Genomic DNA, 19,922 nt, shown 5'->3' with positions numbered 1-19,922 from the left:
ATGCATACAACCAACTGCAAAATGCATTGCACTGTGCTGCCAAGGGTTCCATAACAACAACTCCCAGTGTCCATATGTGAAGAACTTATAGTGCATAGTGAAGGCAACTTAGTATATAACACATGACAAAAAGGACAACAAAGCAACTTCTAATTCCCTGAATGTTTACCATGGTGACAAACACTACAAGAAAAAAAATTACTCTACAATTCAATCGTCAAAAGTAAGAAGCAACATACAGGACACTAAGCATACACCTTAAGAAGAAAGCATGCTGGCCTTCAAGACAGAAACATAAGCATAACATTTATTTACATTACTGCAGTATATCAATGTACATGCATAACCTCAGCACAAGATAAATTTACAGGAAGGTCTGTTAATAAACTAAAAATGCATGGTTAAACATTTTATGACTAATAGCTAGCAGCTGGTTGACTCAACTAGACTTCTTGCTTAAAATGTATGTGCACAAAAAGCCATTAGCAATATTAAGTAAGGACTATGTCTTTTTAAAAGTACCCTTTGTTCACTCAAATGAAAATGCTCATTACATGTTGATGCCAAACTGAACAGCACGGGGTGGTAGTAACACGAGGTGCACATCATTTAGCGAAGGAACGAGTTTCCAAAGAGTCATAAACATATTTGATATTGAGTATAGTATCTGTGTGTATACTAGCGAAATAAAAAACAGGCAGGCTCGTATTTGCAGGGTTGTTCGGTTCTCTTGCTACAATATAGTTCTCACTCCTCCCAACCCCGCCATCTTGGGCCGACCCAAGCAGCCATTACTTCCAAACATAAACGAGCGTCTCTTTCCAAAAAGCTTTAGCCAGCGGACATAAGGGCATAGACAAACGGGCTAAGCGTGCATAACGTTTTATCTGCAAATGTTTAGAGTTTGTTCCAAAGCACGGCCGCAGTGTTAGACCCGTGGTACGCTTTCAGTTCAGCCAAATCTGGGACTGATGCCCACCATCAGCTAGCTAGCTAGCTTTGCAACCAACAATTGTCATTAAAGCAAAGCAACCGGAGATCAACAATAAAACCTACGTACAATGCACTTTTTATAATACATCCTCTGCACTGAGAAATATACTCCAAGGCTTCAACACATGTCTTGGTGAGCCACACTGATCCGCAATCACCTAACCTAGTTAACGTTAACCTTACACAGCCCATGGTAACTTCGCTTGATTCATGTAGGAGGACCAGCTGCAGTAAGATAGTAACCAGCATTAGTAAAGACGAATGAAATAATCACGTCTTTAACATGAACTAACAAGCACGGGGCGGATTACTAATATTTCATGGAGGTCAATAATAGTGATCATGTCCGTTACAGAAAGAGTATACCTGTTTCTGAAGTGTAAAACAGCAAGACTATGGAAAATTCGCGCCCACTAAACTCTTTTAAAAGGAGCTCAGAAGATTTAAGCAGAAAAGCAGGTTATACATAAATATTCACCTATGTGTGCGGTCCGATAACATTTGTTAGCTTTACTGGCTAATGGTGAAATCGTTAGTAACAGCTAGCGAGCTAACGTTTATTTGGCTTGAGCTAGTTTACAAACTTGGTAGTGCTTTAATCGTTAAAGCGTGTGTATCCGTGGTCAGAGCAGCGGGAAAGGACCAAAAACAAGCAAAATACGCCAAAGGTGGTCTTCAATTAATTTAGCTCAAAGAGTGGGGCTAAGTGATTAGCTGTGTAGCCAGCTTAACAGAAAATAAGGACGTTGCGTAGCCGCAGCGTTAGTTGTGTGTCTGCGCACATCGCATAAAGTTATCCAATCGCTGTTTAAAAAAAAATAAAACCGTTACATGAAATTACTCAATTCAGCGATTAAGTGCATATTTCCCCCTGTGTTTACATGCAGAGTGCAGAGACCGAGCAAGGAAGGGCCGGCGTAGGGAGCGTATTAGACTCAACTTGCTAGCTAACGTTACCTTTAACAGTAAGGCCTTCGTTCTGGCGCCATCTTCATGAAGCCTCAGAAATCCAAACAGTGAGCTGCAAGCGAAAAGACAACACACAAGGCTCGGTATCAATTGATGTCGTTAGAGACTTTTTTGGACAACCAAACGTAGAATAAAAGCACCACAGCAAACGGTAACGAGTTTGTACGCCGTTCAGACGGCGATTCTTACCTGTCGATGGCAGCCAGACTATCCCTCTCCTGCGCTGTCAGCCTAGGAAAGTCCTCCTCGGTTTCACTCGCTTTTCCCGCCGCCATTTTCTTTTCCTCATCACCAGCAGCGCCGAGGCTTCGAGCGGCAGCGCAGGCAGCAGCGACGGAGAGCGACACTCGGCACGAGTGCATGGAACCGCACGGAGCAGACGGACGGCGAGCTCCAGCGGTCCGAAAACACACAGCAGACACACCGGATTTTTACTAACTTTTCCTAATATGGCGAAATTCGGCTTCTGGAGACGAGTTATCCTCCACTTCTCACATTTTCACAACAACGCGAGGGACGCACGGAACGAGCGCTCTGGCACAGAATGGTTCCTCATGCACAACTGCAGCGGTCAATTATTTGAAAATAGAAGTTGAAACTTGTATCTGCCACCAGATTAAAGTTGTTGTAATTGTGTCACACAGGCGAACCCACGCCGTCGCATTCGACACGCCCTCTCTGCCTCTAAAAGCCAATAGGAGTCTGCGAGGTGGAGCACGTGACTGGTCTTGTCCTAAAAAATTGTGGACCAATCCTTAGATTAAAATTTCCCAAAATGGTCTTTGAATCAACAGCCCAGTTTATGTATGAGCACAGTTCTTAAGTTTTATGGGAGGACAGTACAGTTAAAATGATGGTGATGTGTATTTATTTAGCGGGAAGGTTTATATTGTTTTTTTCACAAGGTATCACCAGAAATATAGAAATAAAGACTATTGTAATTTTTACCTTAATATTTATGTTTAAGAAGCGTTTTCAGTTGGTCATGATGTGTGAATACTAGGGTATGTACTATATTATTTTTTTTATCATATAGTCCTCTAAAGGGTCTATTTGTACTATTTTAAAATTAATTTTAAATATTTTTATGCGGCGGGGTGTAGTACTTAATTGATAACAATTCAGTTGCGCATGACCATTTCATATGTCACCTATTGGTGTGTTCTCCCCGTGCCCATGTTGGTTTCCTCCGGGCGCCCGTTACCCTCCACAGTCCAAAAGCGCACGGTAATAGTTTGATTGACCATGCCAAATTGTCCCTAGGTCTGAGTGAACGCGTTCATATGTGTGTTTCCCTGTGATGGACTAGTACTCCATCCAGGGTGTGTCTCTGCCTCTCCCTCCCCAGTAATTCCAAGCAGGCCGGACCCACCGTGGCCCAGAACTGGATCAGCGGTTACAGAAAATTCATGAACTGAATGATCATTTCCTAACTTCTTTGCCTCCAATAATTATATGTATACATCCATACACCCTGGAGGGGGCGCCAGTCCTTCACAGGGCAACACAGACACACACACATTCACTCACTCACACACTCACACCTACGGACACTTTTGAGTCGCCAATCCACCTACCAACGTGTGTTTTTGGACAGTGGGAGGAAACCGGAGCACCCGGAGGAAACCCACGCAGACACGGGGAGAACACACCAACTCTTCACAGACAGTTCACTTACAGTAAATTCTTATTCAGCTCTATTTTTCTTGTTTTAAGTTCATTTTATGTAGCTTTCTCCTTCCGTTCTCTGTCTTACCATTTTTAAAGAATGATGATTCCATTCACCTGCAGCAGTTAATTTATGTTGTTCAGTGTTTGAAACCCGGACATAATATTGCAACTTTGACGTGGCACAGCATCACACAGTAGGTGTGTGTGTGTGTGTGTGTGTGTGTGTGTATGTGTGTGTGTGTGTCCGTGTCCGTCCGTCCACAGCTGTCAACCTCATCTGACACGATGATGTAACCAATATAACATTACCCAAAATGGCGGAACAACACCGAGAAGGTTAGTGTGAAAATAAAGCGCGGTGAACGAGCCCATTGTGTTTACGTTTTAAATTGGTCATAGCCTAACAGTTTACACCATTAAGAGGGATATATGGCCTCTGTTTAGATAAATCCGTTTATTGAGGTCTAGTCTCTGTCCAGTGTCTGCTGCGAGTATATTTGAGGAGGATGGGGACTGATATCAACTCGCTAACGTTAGCTGGATGGGTTTTGTTTGTAAACACAGCAAGAAATGTAGTTTTACATAAAGGTCATTCATTTTTTAACAAAATACGTAACATGTTTCAAGCCTAAATCATGTGTTGGCTCCTCGACCATGCCATGTTTAGACAGACTTTTTTTTGCCACGCAATTGAGCTGTAAAGAGATCAAATCTTTTCCGCAAAAAGCCGATGCTGCGTCTGTATTCTCCATTTAAACGATGAAAATCTTCGGACAACAGAAACTGTATGTTTCGAGGTGCAATGTATAATAATCATATTCTCCTTCGATGTCGCTTAGCCTATGACCACACTAAAGCTGAACCTCTCACGCAGTGTAGAAGTGAAATATGCAAAAGAAAATAAAATTGTTATAAATCTGAGGTGGCCAAATTTTGCTCATTTAAATATTACATTTGTGTACAAATGTTTGTAGCCACGTTTTGTGACTCCACCTATTTTAAAGGCATTTATTGTGAAACCATACACAGTTTATTTCCATACAATTTGTGTAGAAAAATATTGGCAGTATAATGAGAGGGTTTGGGGCAGCTACCCCAGTCATCTTGCCCTATTAACAGCCCCACAGCATAAGGTTAGGAAGCAGTGCAACAATTTTTTATGGCGCAATGGAGCTTGGTCAAGTTAATTTAATGAATTTGAATAGTGATTGTAATCCCAAGCTGATTATTTGACAGTACCTGGCCTTAAAATGAATGTGGCTTAGGCCTAATGCAAATAAATTGTTCACAGTTATGTTCCAATTTAATAAAAAGCCTTTTTTTTTTAAAGAGTAGGGACAGTTTCTGCTGAAAAGGAGGGCGCATGTTTTTATTGATAGCCTTGATTTCAGAAAAAAAAAAATTCTTAGATAATAGCACAGATACAAAAATAACATGTTTAAACCATACCCTTTTTCACTTCAAGGACAGGAGGAAGCAGAGAGTGAAGACGAGGCCTATGAAGTCGTGGACTTGACTGAATATGCACGTAGCCACCAGTGGTGGAGCAGAATCTTTGGTAGTAACTCTGGCCCCATTGCAGAGAAATACTCAGTGGCCACTCAGATCATGATGGGTGGTGTAACTGGCTGGTACGTGCAACTATACCTTATTTGAAATATGTCTGATGAACGTGCAATTGCATACTAGTGCATATAGCGAAGTGTACATCTGCTGCTTTCTGTGCAGAAAAATGTGGTTTAATTACCTGTTCAGGTAATCACAAATTACACTAATACGACTTCTTTGAGAAGCCTCCTGATACGTAGTTCACATCCAATTGTGACATGATTAGAATTGTAAATAAGTCTGGAAAAATGTTAGCTAAATGCTGTAAAATGAAAATGCCTCTGTGTTTCAACATTCACAAGTATGGTCCATGCTAGAAAATTAAAAATGAACAGAAATTCTTTTTTTCTTTAATTATTTTTATATTTAACTATTGCTGTGATAGATGTTGATATGTTTTCATTATCCAAAGCATTGCCAGTAGTTTGAGAATATATTGTTGCTGTCCACAGAAAAACCTGAATCTCCATTTTTGTCTATTTTAAATTTAATACATTATTTGAACACAGCAGCTGTCCTTCACATTGTGTGAAAATTTCATGATGAATGGACCAATAGAAATACTCCAGAATTACAATCATTTTACATAGACTTCCACTTAAATTTAAGAAGGCTTCTCCTGTAAAGTTACTGTTTAGGAGATACAAGTTTTTCTCTTCCATTTTTCACAAGGTCACATAGTTCTCTGGGGTCATAACGAAACCTCTGTGACATACTTTGTTCAAAATACCACAAGGATAAAAAAAAACACAGCCCCACTTCCCCCCTTGTTCAAACCGCGCTGTTCAGAATCACTGGTTTCAGCAATTGTTTCTTTAAATGAGAATGAGCCAGAGCTCAGTTTTGCACAATAGCCCAGGAGTGAAGAGCAGAATTTCTGGTTTTTAGACTTTTTTGTTTGGTTCTCTTTCATTTCCATGTTTGTTTTTGCAATATTTTAAATGGGGAGAACATACCAATTCTTCATGTACAGATTTATATATTCAGATGAGTCAGAGTGATTGATTTGTGATATAGAACTAATTATCTAACATCAGTAATTAACCTCTAAAGTTTTTGTGGCTAAATACAATGATATATTCACAGCAACATCCCAACATTGGAGTCCCTTTAATGAAGAAGCATATGTGTGCAATTTTGTGTAAATATTTCTTAAGATTTAAATTGCATTGTTTGATTAAAACGAATCAGTCACTAAAGCATTATTTCTCTTTGTTAGGCAATATTTTCCCATTTTCACACATGCTGATGCTGAAAAACATTTCCTCTGCTAAGCCTGGACATGTAAACAGTGCTACAAAAATGTGAAAATGTCTTCATTACAACAAGCACTTTAAGTGTTATTCATGTAACAGTTATCACTCATTTGATTCTCCTTACCCTCAGGTGTGCTGGATATCTTTTTCAGAAGGTGGGGAAGATAGCTGCTACTGCAGTAGGTGGAGGGTTCCTTTTACTTCAGGTACAAAGCACAAAACTTCTGTCAATTTATGTTCATATTATATTGGGTATCGCAAGGGTTTGTTTCTGTTGCTGTGTGCAACTTTATTATCTGCACTTTAACCTCTCACTCTTATGCAGGTTGCTAATCACAGTGGTTATGTACAAGTTGACTGGAAAAAAGTAGAGAAAGACGTCAACAAAGCCAAGAAACATTTGAAGAAGAAGGCAAACAAAGCAGTTCCTGAAATAAACACGTTCATTGAAGAGGTAAAGAAGCTATCTTTTATCAATCAGCTTTTGTTTAATATAGCTTTGGGGTGGTGTGTTTATTTGGAGACAAATGATTTACAAAATGGTTTATTTAGAATATAGTGTTTCAGCATTCACAGGTGTGGTCCATGCTATCAAATTTAAAATTATCCAAGCACAGCCTATTTTTTAAAGGATGCTGATTTTATATTTAAATCAGCATTCATTTGTTTGTCTAGGGAAGGTATCTTTGCTGTAAAAAAATGTGTTTTTTGTTCATTTTAAGTTTACTACATCATTTTGTCCTTCACATTGTGTGAAAAAGTCATGATAGCTAGACCAATAGAACTGCTTTAAAATGATTTGGCAAAAAATTGCTTTACATAGACTTCCACTGAAATTTAAAAAGTTTTTTTCCATCTATAAAATGACAATTTTGGAGATACATGTTTTTCTTTGGATAGCAAGAATATTACAAACATTTTTCACAATTCACACAGTTCTCTGAGGTGATAAAAAAACCCTCCACAAATTTAACCAAATGCAGGCTGTATATTTATAAGAAAGGATTCCTCTTATAAATACAGCCATTTGAGAAATACAGCCTTCTAAATCCGCAGTGTAAGATTTGAGAAATGGACATTGATTATGAACATTTGTTATGTTCGTGTTTTTTTGAAGTGTCAAATACTTGAGTGTTAATGCTACCCCCTTGTGGAGAATTGTCTGCCTGCTAAACTTGAGTGAGCAAGTGAGAGTGAATATGGGATCAAAAAGGGGTCAAACAGCTTGTAAAACAATATACACAAATGTTTTATTTGAGCAACTACATATATGTAATATCCCGTTCTTCAAATGTATTGGAATGTGCAAATATGAAACCATATATAATAATAAAAAAAATGTAATATATAGATAGAAATTTGATGTTTCAAGTGTGACTGTACAAATGTGTGCACACAGCGCCACTTCTGTTTGGGTGGACTTATTTTTATTTTTAAATACGGATTTATGACCCTGCTTTGATGCTAGAGCTGACTAGCCAGTCAGCACACTGCCCACTCACTAACCAATCAGGGAGCTAAAGATTCCAGTGCCTTATCTGAATCAGTAGAAGCAGCTCTTTTAGTATCTTTATTTTTTTATTGAAGCGACTTAAGGAAACATTCCTGAAATTAAGTCCTTAAGGAAAATACATACATGTAAAATTATGTTAGGAAATACCTGTAAAGATCTGCCTTACTTTCCTTAACATTACAAAGCTGGTCAGCTTCTTATTTCCCTGCATCACCCTTTAATGTGGTACTGGAAAAATAGAATATGAAGCTGAACAAGTCTTCCCATTTTTGGGGCTTTATTTAATTAGCTAATGTAAGGCAGACCTTACCAATTGTTAAGTAATTATTTCCCAATTTCTTTTTCAAATTTTCCAGTTGGGGTAGACTATGAAGTGATTAATGAAAAAGAACATATCTTTAAGGCTGTTGCCATTACCCTTTAAAACTGTGTATTCTGAAACTTCTTTACATTTCTGCCTCTTTTTACTTTTACATGCGGTATCTATCAATGATGATAATAACTTAATAATTGTAACAACACTAATAAAAATATTAATAATATTATTAAATCTCTACTTTAGTAAAGGTAATTATGGCAGTTGAGTTATAATGAAAATAACTGGTGTGCACTCAATAAATGCAGTCGTTCTGCATTGTTAAGAGATAAAACCCAGAAATTGACAAAGGTAGTGACAAAACAGATTTGGGGAATAAAATTCCATTAAGCTGCTTTAAGATGCAGGTTTCTTTTTGACCATTAGGACAAGGGGAGTATACAGAATGTTAAGACATCACAAGGGTCAACAACAGTGATTGTTAGCATTAAAAACATGAGGTAATTCCATACTCATTATTTCTAAAATATAGCACTGAAATAAGCTAAGAATATTGTTAATGAATACTATATTTTCTGTGAAACTTTGAGAGAAAAATGTTCTGATTTTATTTTAAAACAATTCTTTTTTTCATTGAAATTTCATTGAATTTCTTTGAAATTAATTTTTTTTACAGATTTTGCATTGAAACAAAGGGCAAATTCAAAATGCACACATGACACTGTGAATATAGAATGTACATAAATATAATTAATTGTGCACCATACTCCACAAAAGTCAGAGACCACCCTTTGGTATGTTCAGTTTCCATTAAGGGGAAGTTCCATGAAGTGCAATTATTAATTTTCTAAGGTCAGAAAAAAGCTGTAAACATTAAATATGTTTAACTCAGCTGATCGGAGCTTCCTTAAGTTTAATGTTAAAAATACCAGTAGTTAATTGTCCACTATTGTTTTTAATGCAACTAATGCCCCTTTAACATAAATACAACATTATGACCAGTGAGTTACAGCTGAGTTACAGAAACTCTTCCCAATGGAGTCACTGACATTAACATTCAAACACACACAAAGGCTACGTTCACATTACTACTCTCAAATCTGATTTGTGTTGATGATACAGATCTGATTTTTTCAGGGTTGTGTGGACATGTCAACCCCCAGTCTTTCCAAATCAGATTTGATTCAAGGGCATGAGGCATGAATGTGAATGATCAGATTGGATTTCATGTGTCTTTTTGCCTGCACTGCCACTGACAGGCAGACTTTCATGAAAAATAAATAGATAAATAAAAGACATTAATTTTAATACGGATTTTTTAAAACATATTTTACGTTTAGATGTATATAAAACATATTCAAGTAAGTGTTACATTTTCAGGGCAGTTGAATACTGCACAATGAAAAAGAGTGCCCTCTGCTGGTGAAAAAAGGACTTGTCTCAGTCCTAAATCACACTGGCGTTAGACTCATGGCCACTTAATCATTAAAGGTTGCATCAAAAGTTTAAAAGTCAATGTAAGATGATCGCAGACTTTCACGGACAGTTTTTTAATTCATCAGATTCATCTTTGCGTGAATATGTTAGATCAAACTTACTTAATTGTGTTGGAATTTAATAACATTTCATGAATAAAAAGAATCAAGGTTATAATCAGGGGGTTCTTTGCAAATATTTAAGGTTGTTTTATAGCTGTATTTTAATTTTTTTATTAATTTAAGGATTATATGCTGTCCTATTGCCTACAAAACCAGTTGTTCTCTGATAGGAGATAATCATTTAAACTGTATAAAAAAATATATATAATAATTGTATTGAACAATATCTTTACCACATGAAAGAGTATATTGTAGTGTGTATTAAAAACTACAAACAGTGAGTTTTGAACAATATTTACTATTATTTTGTGGTTGCTCAAAATGTGTCTCACATATTCATCACCACCGTCATATTTATAAAAAGCAATGAAATCTGGCAACTACAAAGTGGACTACATCACTGAGCACCCCATTTTCAAAAGTGTCCCATTTTGGACACTGGTACTGACACAACCGTAATGTCAACACCGTCTCTTTTGTATAAAATACATTAGATTAGATTATGACATAAATGTATACTTTTTCAGAAGACGTCTAAAGTAGTCAGCAACAGAGGGGAAACAAGATGGCTAATGTGAACAACTCATGCATATCATGTGAAAGAGTAGTTTTTTTTGTCACCACTGTTAGACGTCACCATCGTCAGCTTTTCTGGCTGGTGGTAGTGATGTACAGTCTGACGATGGGGACAAAACCCTTCAAATTGTGCTCAGCAGATTTGATCTGTTGATCACAATAAATACATATATGACCTGCAATGTTTCATTAACTGCTTTTATAATTTTATTTATGTAATTCCCCCTATATTTCTTATATATCGTTCAACCCAGGGGATGAGGTGTGCCTTCTCTCTCTCTCTCAGTTCACTATTATGCCATGGCTTATGTCAGTTGGGACGGTGCATAGGGTGACCAGATCTGAGATGGTGAAAAAGAGGACACGTCTCTGACTACTCCGACTGCTGACGTGCAGACTGACCAATTAAATGTTTACAGTGAAGGTTATCGACCAATCACGGTAGCTCTACAGTCAGATCGTACAATCAGAAGATTTTAGACTACTTCACCACGCCCCCTTCTCACTCAAGCGAACCAATCGGAGTAGGGGAGGGCGGGGGGTGAACGAAACGCTTCTCGAAGTTCTATGTAAGCTCTAGAAAAAAACAAAATCCCGGACATTTGTGAAATTCTGCCCGGACATTTTTTTAAGTCTAAAAAAGAGGACATGTCCGGGTAAAAGAGGACATCTGGTCACCCTAATGGTGCACCAACTACCCACCTACATAGCACATAGGGTATGCCTCTCCAATGACTAAGACCAAAGGAAAATGGCATGACAACATTTAACCAAGTCTAGCATTCACTGTAATTCCCTGCAATTTCATGGCCATCACACTCAACTTTGACTTGATGTATGTTAGAAAGTTACGGCTAGGCAGCAGCTATCTGTGGAGGAGAGAAGGTGCAGAAACAGCAAAAGCAGAGTTAAGTTATTTTATTCTTACTGGTAATGACTTTAACATTTTTTGAGGAATATCAGGTCCTATTAAGCAATATCATTTTTAAAAGTACCCCATCCACATATCATCAAATATTAAATCATCATAGTAAAAAGTAATCACGGGGCTCAGGATTGTTATTTTTTGGACCAAATAGTTAATAAAATTTGTTAAGCAAGTAGCCATTGGCTTGAGTGGTATGACTTTTGTTATGAGGCCACTGTCACCACCATCAGAGGGAGTTTTATTTGTTTGAAATTAATATGCTTACAATGTTTCTTCAGTGCTGTTAAGTTATTAAAGTAATAGTCTCTTTTAATACAAAAATATGTTTGTTAAATAAAAAAAACATTACTTTTTTGTCCATTTATGCTTAAATATAATGATGTTACATCTTTTAAAGAAGTACACGTCAAACAGTATAAAAAACGAACAAAAGTGAATATTCAACATTTAACAGCATATTATATATATATATATATATTATTGTATTAAGAACGCCAGATAATTATTTAAAAAAAAATCAAAATACATATTAGAGACAATAAATAAATAATAATTAGCTTCTTATTGTAAGTAATACAAAGTAATAACTGGAAAAACCACTATTTTATGGAAAAAAAAAAACCCAAAAAATACAAAATGAGGAGGTTGCACTGGTACATTGCTGAACAGCCAAGCCCTATAACAGCCAAGAGTCTATAATGATATACCTTCAGATTTTGTAATTTAACTAACTTTTTATTTTCAAAATTAAAACCTGTTTTATCCAAATTCTCAAGAATCCATGTTTAAAAACCAGAACTAACCTTGATTGTGTGGTTAATTCAAAGGATCATTAGCATATCATTATTGAAACCATTGTTTGAAAATGAAGGTAAACTGGGGCATGCCCTGTCTGTAAATAAGAATCTTAGATGGGTGCTGGTTTCTAGGAGGAAACTGATTGAACATTTTCTCTCAAATCACCTGTTGTTCTGATGTTGATTGACAGTTTCCTGAATCAGGCACAGAGTAATTCATACGTCATTCAGGATGTTTAAAACGACTAGGGTCTATATATAGTCTGTTGTTCTGGCAGGATTAATTCATTCTTAAAGGGAGAAAAATAATTTGAGAGCAAAATCTAATCAAGTAACCTATTTATTTTGTTATTATATATACAAGTTGTCACTGGGATATGTGAAACATCTTAATAAAAGATGTGAGGATGTTATTTCGCAAATAAGTTACTGTGAGTTATTATGAGTCCATAGAATGCAGGTCCAGTGTTCCACAGGCTTTATAACCCCTGTAGTAGGTGCTTCACATTCACCATGACTTTATCCTCATAACCAGCTGCTCATTTAAGTTTGTCTGTGGTGGACAAAGTTAATGTAATTCATTACTGTACTTAAGAAATTGTTTTTTTTTTGTGTGTGTGTGTGTGTCTGTTTACTTGAGTATTTTTATTTAACTTCACTACATTTCAAAGTCAAATATCTTACCTTTTACTCCACTTCATTATGAGAAATGTGTCGTTAATTTTGTCTCGTGCATAAAAAAAATTTCATTGAAAAAGGAAAGAAGCACGTAACCACACCAATCAGGATACACCACACACTTTTCTAAATGTTGGTTGACCTAGGCCTAATTCACAGCAGTTCGTTTCTACCTAATGTACAAAGTTTTCCTTCAGTGTTTTATTCTGTATGACACTTTTAATAGATATCAGTGTCAGATTAATTAATGACTTTGTATCGGAATATTAAGAGTTAATTAAGAGTCTTGTTACAAAAATAATAACAGGACATTAGAGCCATAATAAATCACAATACTTTTACATTTATGAGAGTATAATTTTACCTTGGGTATCTGTACTTTAACTCAAGTACATGATTTTTTCATCTGCCACTGCATTTTGTACTTTTCTATGATGATTTTGCCAGGTATTTGTATGCAATTGAAAGTCTGTAACAGTGATAGATGCATTCAAAGTAGCTGAATTATAAGTAATACCTAGAAACTTTTGACATATAGTATATTTGCCCCAAAGCAAACACAGTGTTTCAGGTTCCTCCCACCACCAAGATGCATCATCGGGGGGTTTCTTATACTTTAAAACAAACAAATTGACTCTAGAAGCTATTATGGCATCACTGTCCCTGTTTTGTTTTTTATCCATCCATCCATTATCTGTAACCGCTTATCCAGTTCAGGGTCGCGGTGGGTTCAGAGCCTACCTGGAATCATTCGGCGCAAGGCGGGAATACACCCTGGAGGGCACACCAGTCCTTCACAGGGCAACACACACACTCACACATTTACTCACACCTACGGTCACGTTTGAGTCGCCAATCCACCTACCAATGTGTGTTTTTGGACTGTGGGAGGAAATCGGAGCACCCGGAGGAAACCCACGCGGACACGGGGAGAACACACCAACTCCTCACAGACAGTCACCCAGAGCAGGAATCGAACCCATAACTTCCAGGTCTCTAGAGCCGTGTGACTGCGACACTACCGTGCCGCCATCTTGTTTTTTATTTCTTTTTAAATGAATGTGCAATAACCCTATATTCTGGATGCTTTGTTATGTTTTTCAGGCCACAGAATTTGTCAAAAGGAATATCGTCCTCTCTAGTGGCTTTGTTGGAGGATTTTTGCTGGGTGTTGCCTCCTGAGCCAAACTGTATCACGCCTGTGGAACAGACCTACACTAATGCTGTGAGAATGTCTCCTGTGAAGCTCTGGAAGCTATACTGAGCTACACTTCTTGGTTTACTGTGTTCTTATTTTGCCAAATGATAGTGTGCCAGGCTGTCAGTCTTATTTGATGGCAAGTGATGTTTGGGTTCTATGCTGAGGTGGACCTGAAGATTTATAATTAACTACACATTAATATACTGACACACACAGATATTATTCTACATGTGTTATTTGTGATGTGTAACTGCACTTTTTACCATAGTATTCTCCATGTGATTGCTAATGGACAAACACACTTTAGTTCCAGGACATTTCTGACCATTTCAATGGCTCTGTTAATCATGAAATATTTGTGCAATGTATAGAGCAACGTGTATATTCAGATGAATCAAAAAGAAGAAGATGGATTTGAATCATCAGCAACCATATGTATAGATTACATGCATCTGAATTAAATTGAGAAGGTAAATGTAAATTATCTGGGGTTATGGCATTGTTAACAGTCATTATAAACTTCTAATTTATTTCTTATTTAACAGTGCAGATGCCGAATATTATTGCAAGAAAGGTCAGTTAGTGTATTTTGGTTTTGTGTAAGTACTGTTTGTTAAGTCAAATGTTACACTTTTTCTTTTGCTACTAAAATCTTTATGTACTGTATAGTGATCACTTATATACGGGTACTTGATACATAAAAAATAAATATAATTTCTGGTGGACTATGTATATCTATTCATTTTTCCCCCTTTATCAGCTAATTTTCATGATATTTTTAATCATGAAATGCTTAAATAATAACATTTATAAGGGCAAGACGTAATGGTTTGCATTTAGAGGAGCTAAAGAGTAAGGTTAATGTTAATGACACTTAAATTTATATTACCCAGCAGGAAAAATAATAAACCTGGATTCCTGAATTGCACTCAAATATACACAAATACAAATACAACATTGTCTCTATATTACAAGTGTCTTTAGAGCTGCTGTAGAAAATGTACCAAAACTCTTCATATAAAAGGCATATGCAAATATTCCTTATGGCGATACAAAAAGAATATTATATATATTGGAAATATGTGTTTAATTGAAGACAAAGAGGATGAATCTTTAAACTACTACAAGAGAAGGAGGCCATTTTAGGAGTGGTTTCTAGAACACTGAAGCTGTACAATGCTGTACAAAGCTGTAATTCATCCAAGTTCCCAAAAAACTCTCCACATTAGACAAATGTCTGAAGGAATAGGATGAGGAATGGGAAATTGGTTCAAAGCTGCAGTTGTTATTATAAGGTGTCTGGCAGCCTGAGAAAATTTGGACAGAAAGTCCAATCCGCAGCCACCAATCCTCTAAACAAAAGGCTAGACTAAACTTTGCTGAGGAGCATGTTGTGTGGACTGAGGAAAACTGGTCCAGAGTTCACCTAAAAGAACATTATGTAACATTCATTCATTATCTGTAACCACTTATCCAGTTCAGGGTCGCGGTGGGTCCAGAGCCTACCTGGAATCATTAGGCGCAAGGCAGGAATACACTCTGGAGGTGGTGCCAGTCTTTCACAGGGCAACACACACACACGGACACTTTTTTTTTTGGTCACCAATCCACCTACCAAAGTGTGTTTTTGGACCGTGGGAGGAAGGGAGGAAACCCACACGGAAAGGGGTTCAGGCTACTCCACTAGTTCAGGCTTAGAATTACATCATCCCTTTCTGATGACATTATTTATCAGTGTGTTCCAAATTTGGGGCAGAATAAAGTAATGGATTTCACGGTGTGTACAAACTTCTGGACAAACACTGTAAAATGCCATTTGCTTATGCAAACCCATTTCCAGAAGTTGGGACATTGGAAAATGTAATGAAATTATAAATCTGTAATGAAAAACAAAAGTTATTTGTTAATAATAAATTCTCTTGATGCTTTTTTAACTGACAAAACCAAAATTATTTTAATTATTTAATTATATATTATTATTTTCCTCTGTGTTTGTTTTCTAGAGAAGGCTTTTCGTAGGAGGTGCTCAGTCACAGAGCCAGACCTCAGCCAATAACATTCGACACATGCCTAATGAGTCCTCTGATTGGTCAGAAGGGTTCGCTGATCTCTGAACAGTGCCTGCCCCTGGTTCTACAGATGCACAAATCAGTTTTGCGCCACACTGACAGATATTTGGTGTAAAAGTGAGGGCATGCGGAAATTGTCGTGTGTGAGTGAAAAAGACAGCATTTGAGATTTGAGCAGGTGTAGTTATTGACTTGTGTTTGTGCAAGACAAATATCCCCTTAAAAATATACAGGTGTGCCACTCGCATTGCACAAATTCACATATTGGTTTGCAAATGTGCATTTTTTGTGCATGTTTTATAGGAATGTGTGAATGTTTAATGTCCATATTCACTGCTGCAACTGGAGCAAAACTGTGAGCGTATGATATTTTTTTTCTTTTGTGCAGCTGCAGTGAAGAATTTGTAAAGGTATAACTGTTATGTTGTATTTGAGGGAGAGGAAAAAAATCTTTTTGCAGCTAACTCTATTTGCAACGGAAGAGGATTTTCTCTGTGACTTCAAATTTACTGAATCATGTGTGTGACTATTTTCTTCAACCACAAATTTCACTGTCACAGGTGGTCACTGCCACTGCTTGTAGATAACATATAAATGTACACTTCAATACATCTACTAATAATACTACTTTCTGCACATTATGGCCTTTGCCACAAACAAAAACTTGCACATGGCTTAACTGTAACTTGTAAGTTTCCAATCGCAGTTTGAATTAATTTGTTTACTTCCATGCAGTTAGCACTCTCTAGAATTTAGTTTATTCTACCTTAAGTAACCTGAAACAGTAAAAATAAGTCAATATTACCCACCTATGGCACAAAGCCCATCCATCCATTTTCCACCGCTTATCCGGGTCTGGGTCGCAGGGGAAGCAGTCAGAGTAAAGAGACCACATCGGTATACCTCCAGAGGAGCTGGAAATAGTGGCTGGGAAGAGGGAGGTCTGCCCTCTTCCCAGCCACTATTTCCAGCTCCTCCGGAGGTATACCGATGCGTTCCCAGGCCAGTCGAGACATGTAGTTCCTCCAGCATGTTCTTGGTATGCCCCGGGGCCTCCTCCCTGTTGGACATACCCGGAACACCTCACCAAGAAGGCGTCCAGGAGGCATCCGGACCAGATGCCCGAACCACCTCAACTGGCTCTTCTTGATGTGTAGGAGCAGTGGCCCCACTCCGAGTCTCTCCTGGATGTCCGAGCTCCTAACCCTGTCTCTAAAGGAGAATCCAGAAACGATCTCGTTCTTTCGGTCACTACCCAAAGCTCATGACCATAGGTGAGTGTTGGGACATAGATTAAATGGTAAATCGAGAGCTTTGCTTTTCTGCTCAGCTCTCTCTTCACCACAACGGACCGGAACAGAACCCGCATTAGTGCTGACACTGCACCGATCCATCTGTCAATCTCCCGCTCCATTTTTCCCTCACTCATGAACAAGACCCCGAGTTATTTAAACTCCTCCACTTGAGGCAGGATCTCACTTCCAACCTGGAGAGAGCACTCCACCCTTTTCTGACTGAGTATCATGGACTCGAAATTGGAGGTGTTGATACTCATCCCTACCGCTTCACACTCGGCTGCAAACTGGTCCAACAAGAGATGGAGGTCCCGGCTCGATGAAGCCAACAAGACCACATCATCCGCAAAAAGCAGACATGGAATCCTGAGACCAACAAACCAGACATCTTCCGCCACTTGGCTACGCTGAGAAATTCTGTCCATAAAAATTATGAACAGAACCGGTGACAACGGGCAGCCCTGACGGAGTCCAACTCTGACTGGAAACCAGTCGGACTTACTGCCAGCCATACGAACCAGACTCTTGCTCTGTTTATACAGGGACTGGATGGCTCATAGCAAAGAGCCCAGCATCCCATACTCCCTGAGCACCCCCCACAGAATACCCTGAGGGACACGGTCAAATGCCTTCTCCAGATCCACAAAACATATGTAGACTGATTGAGCAAACTCCCACGCACCCTCCAGGATCCTAAGGAGGGTAAAGAGCTGGTCCTGTGTTCCACAACCGGGGCGGAATCTGCATTGTTCCTCCTGGATCTGAGGTTCAACGATCAGGCGGACTCTCTTCTCCAGTACCCCTGCATAGACCTTACCGGGGAGGCTGAGGAGTGTGATCCCCTATAGTTGGAACCCACCCTCCGATCCCCCTTTTTAAAAAGGGGAACCACCACCCCTGTCTGCCAGTCCAGAGGCATTGCCCCTGATGTCCACGCGATGTTGCAAAGACGTGTCAGCCAGGACAGCCCCACAACATCCAGAGCCTTGAGGAACCCGGGGCGAACCTCATCCACCACTGGGGCCCTACCGCCAAAGAGTTTTCCTACTACCTCAGCCACCTCAGCCCCAGTGATAGACGAGCCCTCCCCAGGATCCCCAAACTCTACTTCCTGTGGAAGACATGCTGGTGGGATTGAGAAGATCCTCAAAGTATTCTTTCCACGGTCTAATGATGTCCCCAGTCGAGGTCAACAACTCCCCACCCCCACCATATACAGTATTGGTGAAAAACTGTTTTCCCCTCCAGAGTCACCTGATGGTTTGCCAGAATCTCGACAAAAAAAGTCGTTTTCCAATCACCAAACTCTTCCCACACCTGAGTTTTTGCCTCAGCAACAGCTGAAGCCACGAGCCGCTTGGCTCTTCAGTACCTGTCAGCTGCCTCCGGAGTCCCCCGAGCCAACCAGGCTCCATAGGACTCTTTCTTCAGCTTGACAGCCTCCCTCACCTGGGGTGTCCACCACAGGGTACGGGGATTGCCACCACGTTAGGCACCAACAACATTGCAGCCACAGCAACAATGGAGGTCCGGAACATGGCCCATTCTGACTCAATGTCAACGGCCTCCCCCGGGATGCAGTTGAACCTCTGTCAGATGTGGGAGTTGAAGATATTTCTGACAGGTTCCTCTGCCAAACGTTCCCAGCAAACCCTCAACACACGTTTAGGCCTGCCAGGTCTGTCCAGCATCCTCCCCCGCCATCTGATCCAACTCACCACTAGGTGGTGATCAGTTGACAGCTCAGCACCTCTCTTCACCCGAATGTCCAGAACATATGGCAGCAGGTCCGATAATACAACTATAAAGTCGATCATCAAAATGCAGCCTATGGTATCCTGATGCCAGGTGTACTTGTGGACACCCTTATGCTCGAACATGGTGTTCGTAATGGACAAATTGTGATGGGCACAGAAATCCAATAAATGAACACCACTCGGGTTCAGATCAGCAGGGCCGTTCCTCCCAATCACACCCCTCCAGGTCTCACTGTCATTACCCACGTGAGCGTTGAAGTCCCCCAGCAGAACAATGGAGTCCCCAGAATTAGTACTCTCCAGCACCCCCTCTAGGGTCCCAAAGAAGGCCTGGTACTCTGAACTGCTGTTCGGTGCATAAGTACAAACAACTGTCAGAGCCCCTTCCCCATCCCTCATCCACTGGGGTAAACCCCAACGTACAGGCGCTAAGCCGGGGGGCTATGATTAAGCCCACTCCTGCCTTACTCCTCTCACCCTGGCCAACTCCAGAGTGAAAGAGCATCCAGCCCCTCTCAAGGAGATTGGTTCCAGAGCCCATACTGTGTCGAGGTGAGCCCAACTATATCTAGTCAGTACCTCTCAACCTTGGGCAGCAGCTCAGGCTGTTTTCCCACCAGAGGTTACGTTCCATGCTCCTATAGCCAGTTTCAGTAACCGAGGATAAGATTGCCAAGGCCCCCGCCCTTGGCTGCCA

The 19,922-nt window shown here is 39.4% G+C and overlaps 2 protein-coding genes across 6 annotated transcripts in view; one reads left to right on the top strand and one right to left on the bottom strand.

Annotated features, from left to right (window-relative positions):
* The window catches only part of kdm6al (lysine (K)-specific demethylase 6A, like), a 44,045-nt gene extending 41,397 nt beyond the window's left edge, over positions 1-2,648 (bottom strand). For both annotated transcript variants that reach the window (XM_066664593.1, XM_066664594.1), the window contains exons 1-2: positions 2,152-2,648; positions 1,951-2,014 (exon numbers count right to left, since the gene is read on the bottom strand). In XM_066664593.1, coding sequence (XP_066520690.1) covers positions 1,951-2,014; positions 2,152-2,324 — 237 coding nt within the window. In that variant the 5' untranslated portion in view covers positions 2,325-2,648. The remainder of the gene's footprint in view (positions 1-1,950; positions 2,015-2,151) is intronic.
* Positions 1,144-14,829, top strand: LOC136691794 (FUN14 domain-containing protein 1). 4 transcript variants are annotated; one of them, XM_066664598.1, is made up of 6 exons: positions 3,582-3,641; positions 3,898-3,969; positions 5,099-5,264; positions 6,628-6,703; positions 6,823-6,951; positions 14,008-14,829. In XM_066664598.1, exons 2-6 carry the CDS (start codon positions 3,948-3,950, stop codon positions 14,083-14,085), a joined length of 471 nt encoding a protein of 156 aa, XP_066520695.1. In that variant the 5' UTR covers positions 3,582-3,641; positions 3,898-3,947; the 3' UTR covers positions 14,086-14,829. The 4 variants fall into 4 exon arrangements, with proteins under 4 accessions (XP_066520694.1, XP_066520692.1, XP_066520695.1 ...); XM_066664597.1 differs by lacking the exons at positions 3,582-3,641; positions 3,898-3,969 and adding an exon at positions 1,144-1,452; XM_066664595.1 differs by lacking the exons at positions 3,582-3,641; positions 3,898-3,969 and adding an exon at positions 1,503-1,661.
* Positions 14,830-19,922: the final 5,093 nt, after the last annotated feature.

Source organism: Hoplias malabaricus, chromosome 3 (assembly GCF_029633855.1).
Source record: "Hoplias malabaricus isolate fHopMal1 chromosome 3, fHopMal1.hap1, whole genome shotgun sequence".
Taxonomy (NCBI): domain Eukaryota; kingdom Metazoa; phylum Chordata; class Actinopteri; order Characiformes; family Erythrinidae; genus Hoplias; species Hoplias malabaricus.
This window is presented reverse-complemented; position numbering and strand designations above follow the sequence as displayed.

Coding starts and splice junctions, on each gene's coding strand:
- LOC136691794 (XM_066664595.1), top strand. CDS start 1,514: ATGGTGAAATCGTTAGTAACAGCTAGCGAGCTAACGTTTATTTGGCTT. Junction 6,704..6,822: donor GAGGGTTCCTTTTACTTCAG/GTACAAAGCACA, acceptor ACTCTTATGCAG/GTTGCTAATCACAGTGGTTA. Junction 6,952..14,007: donor TAAACACGTTCATTGAAGAG/GTAAAGAAGCTA, acceptor TATGTTTTTCAG/GCCACAGAATTTGTCAAAAG.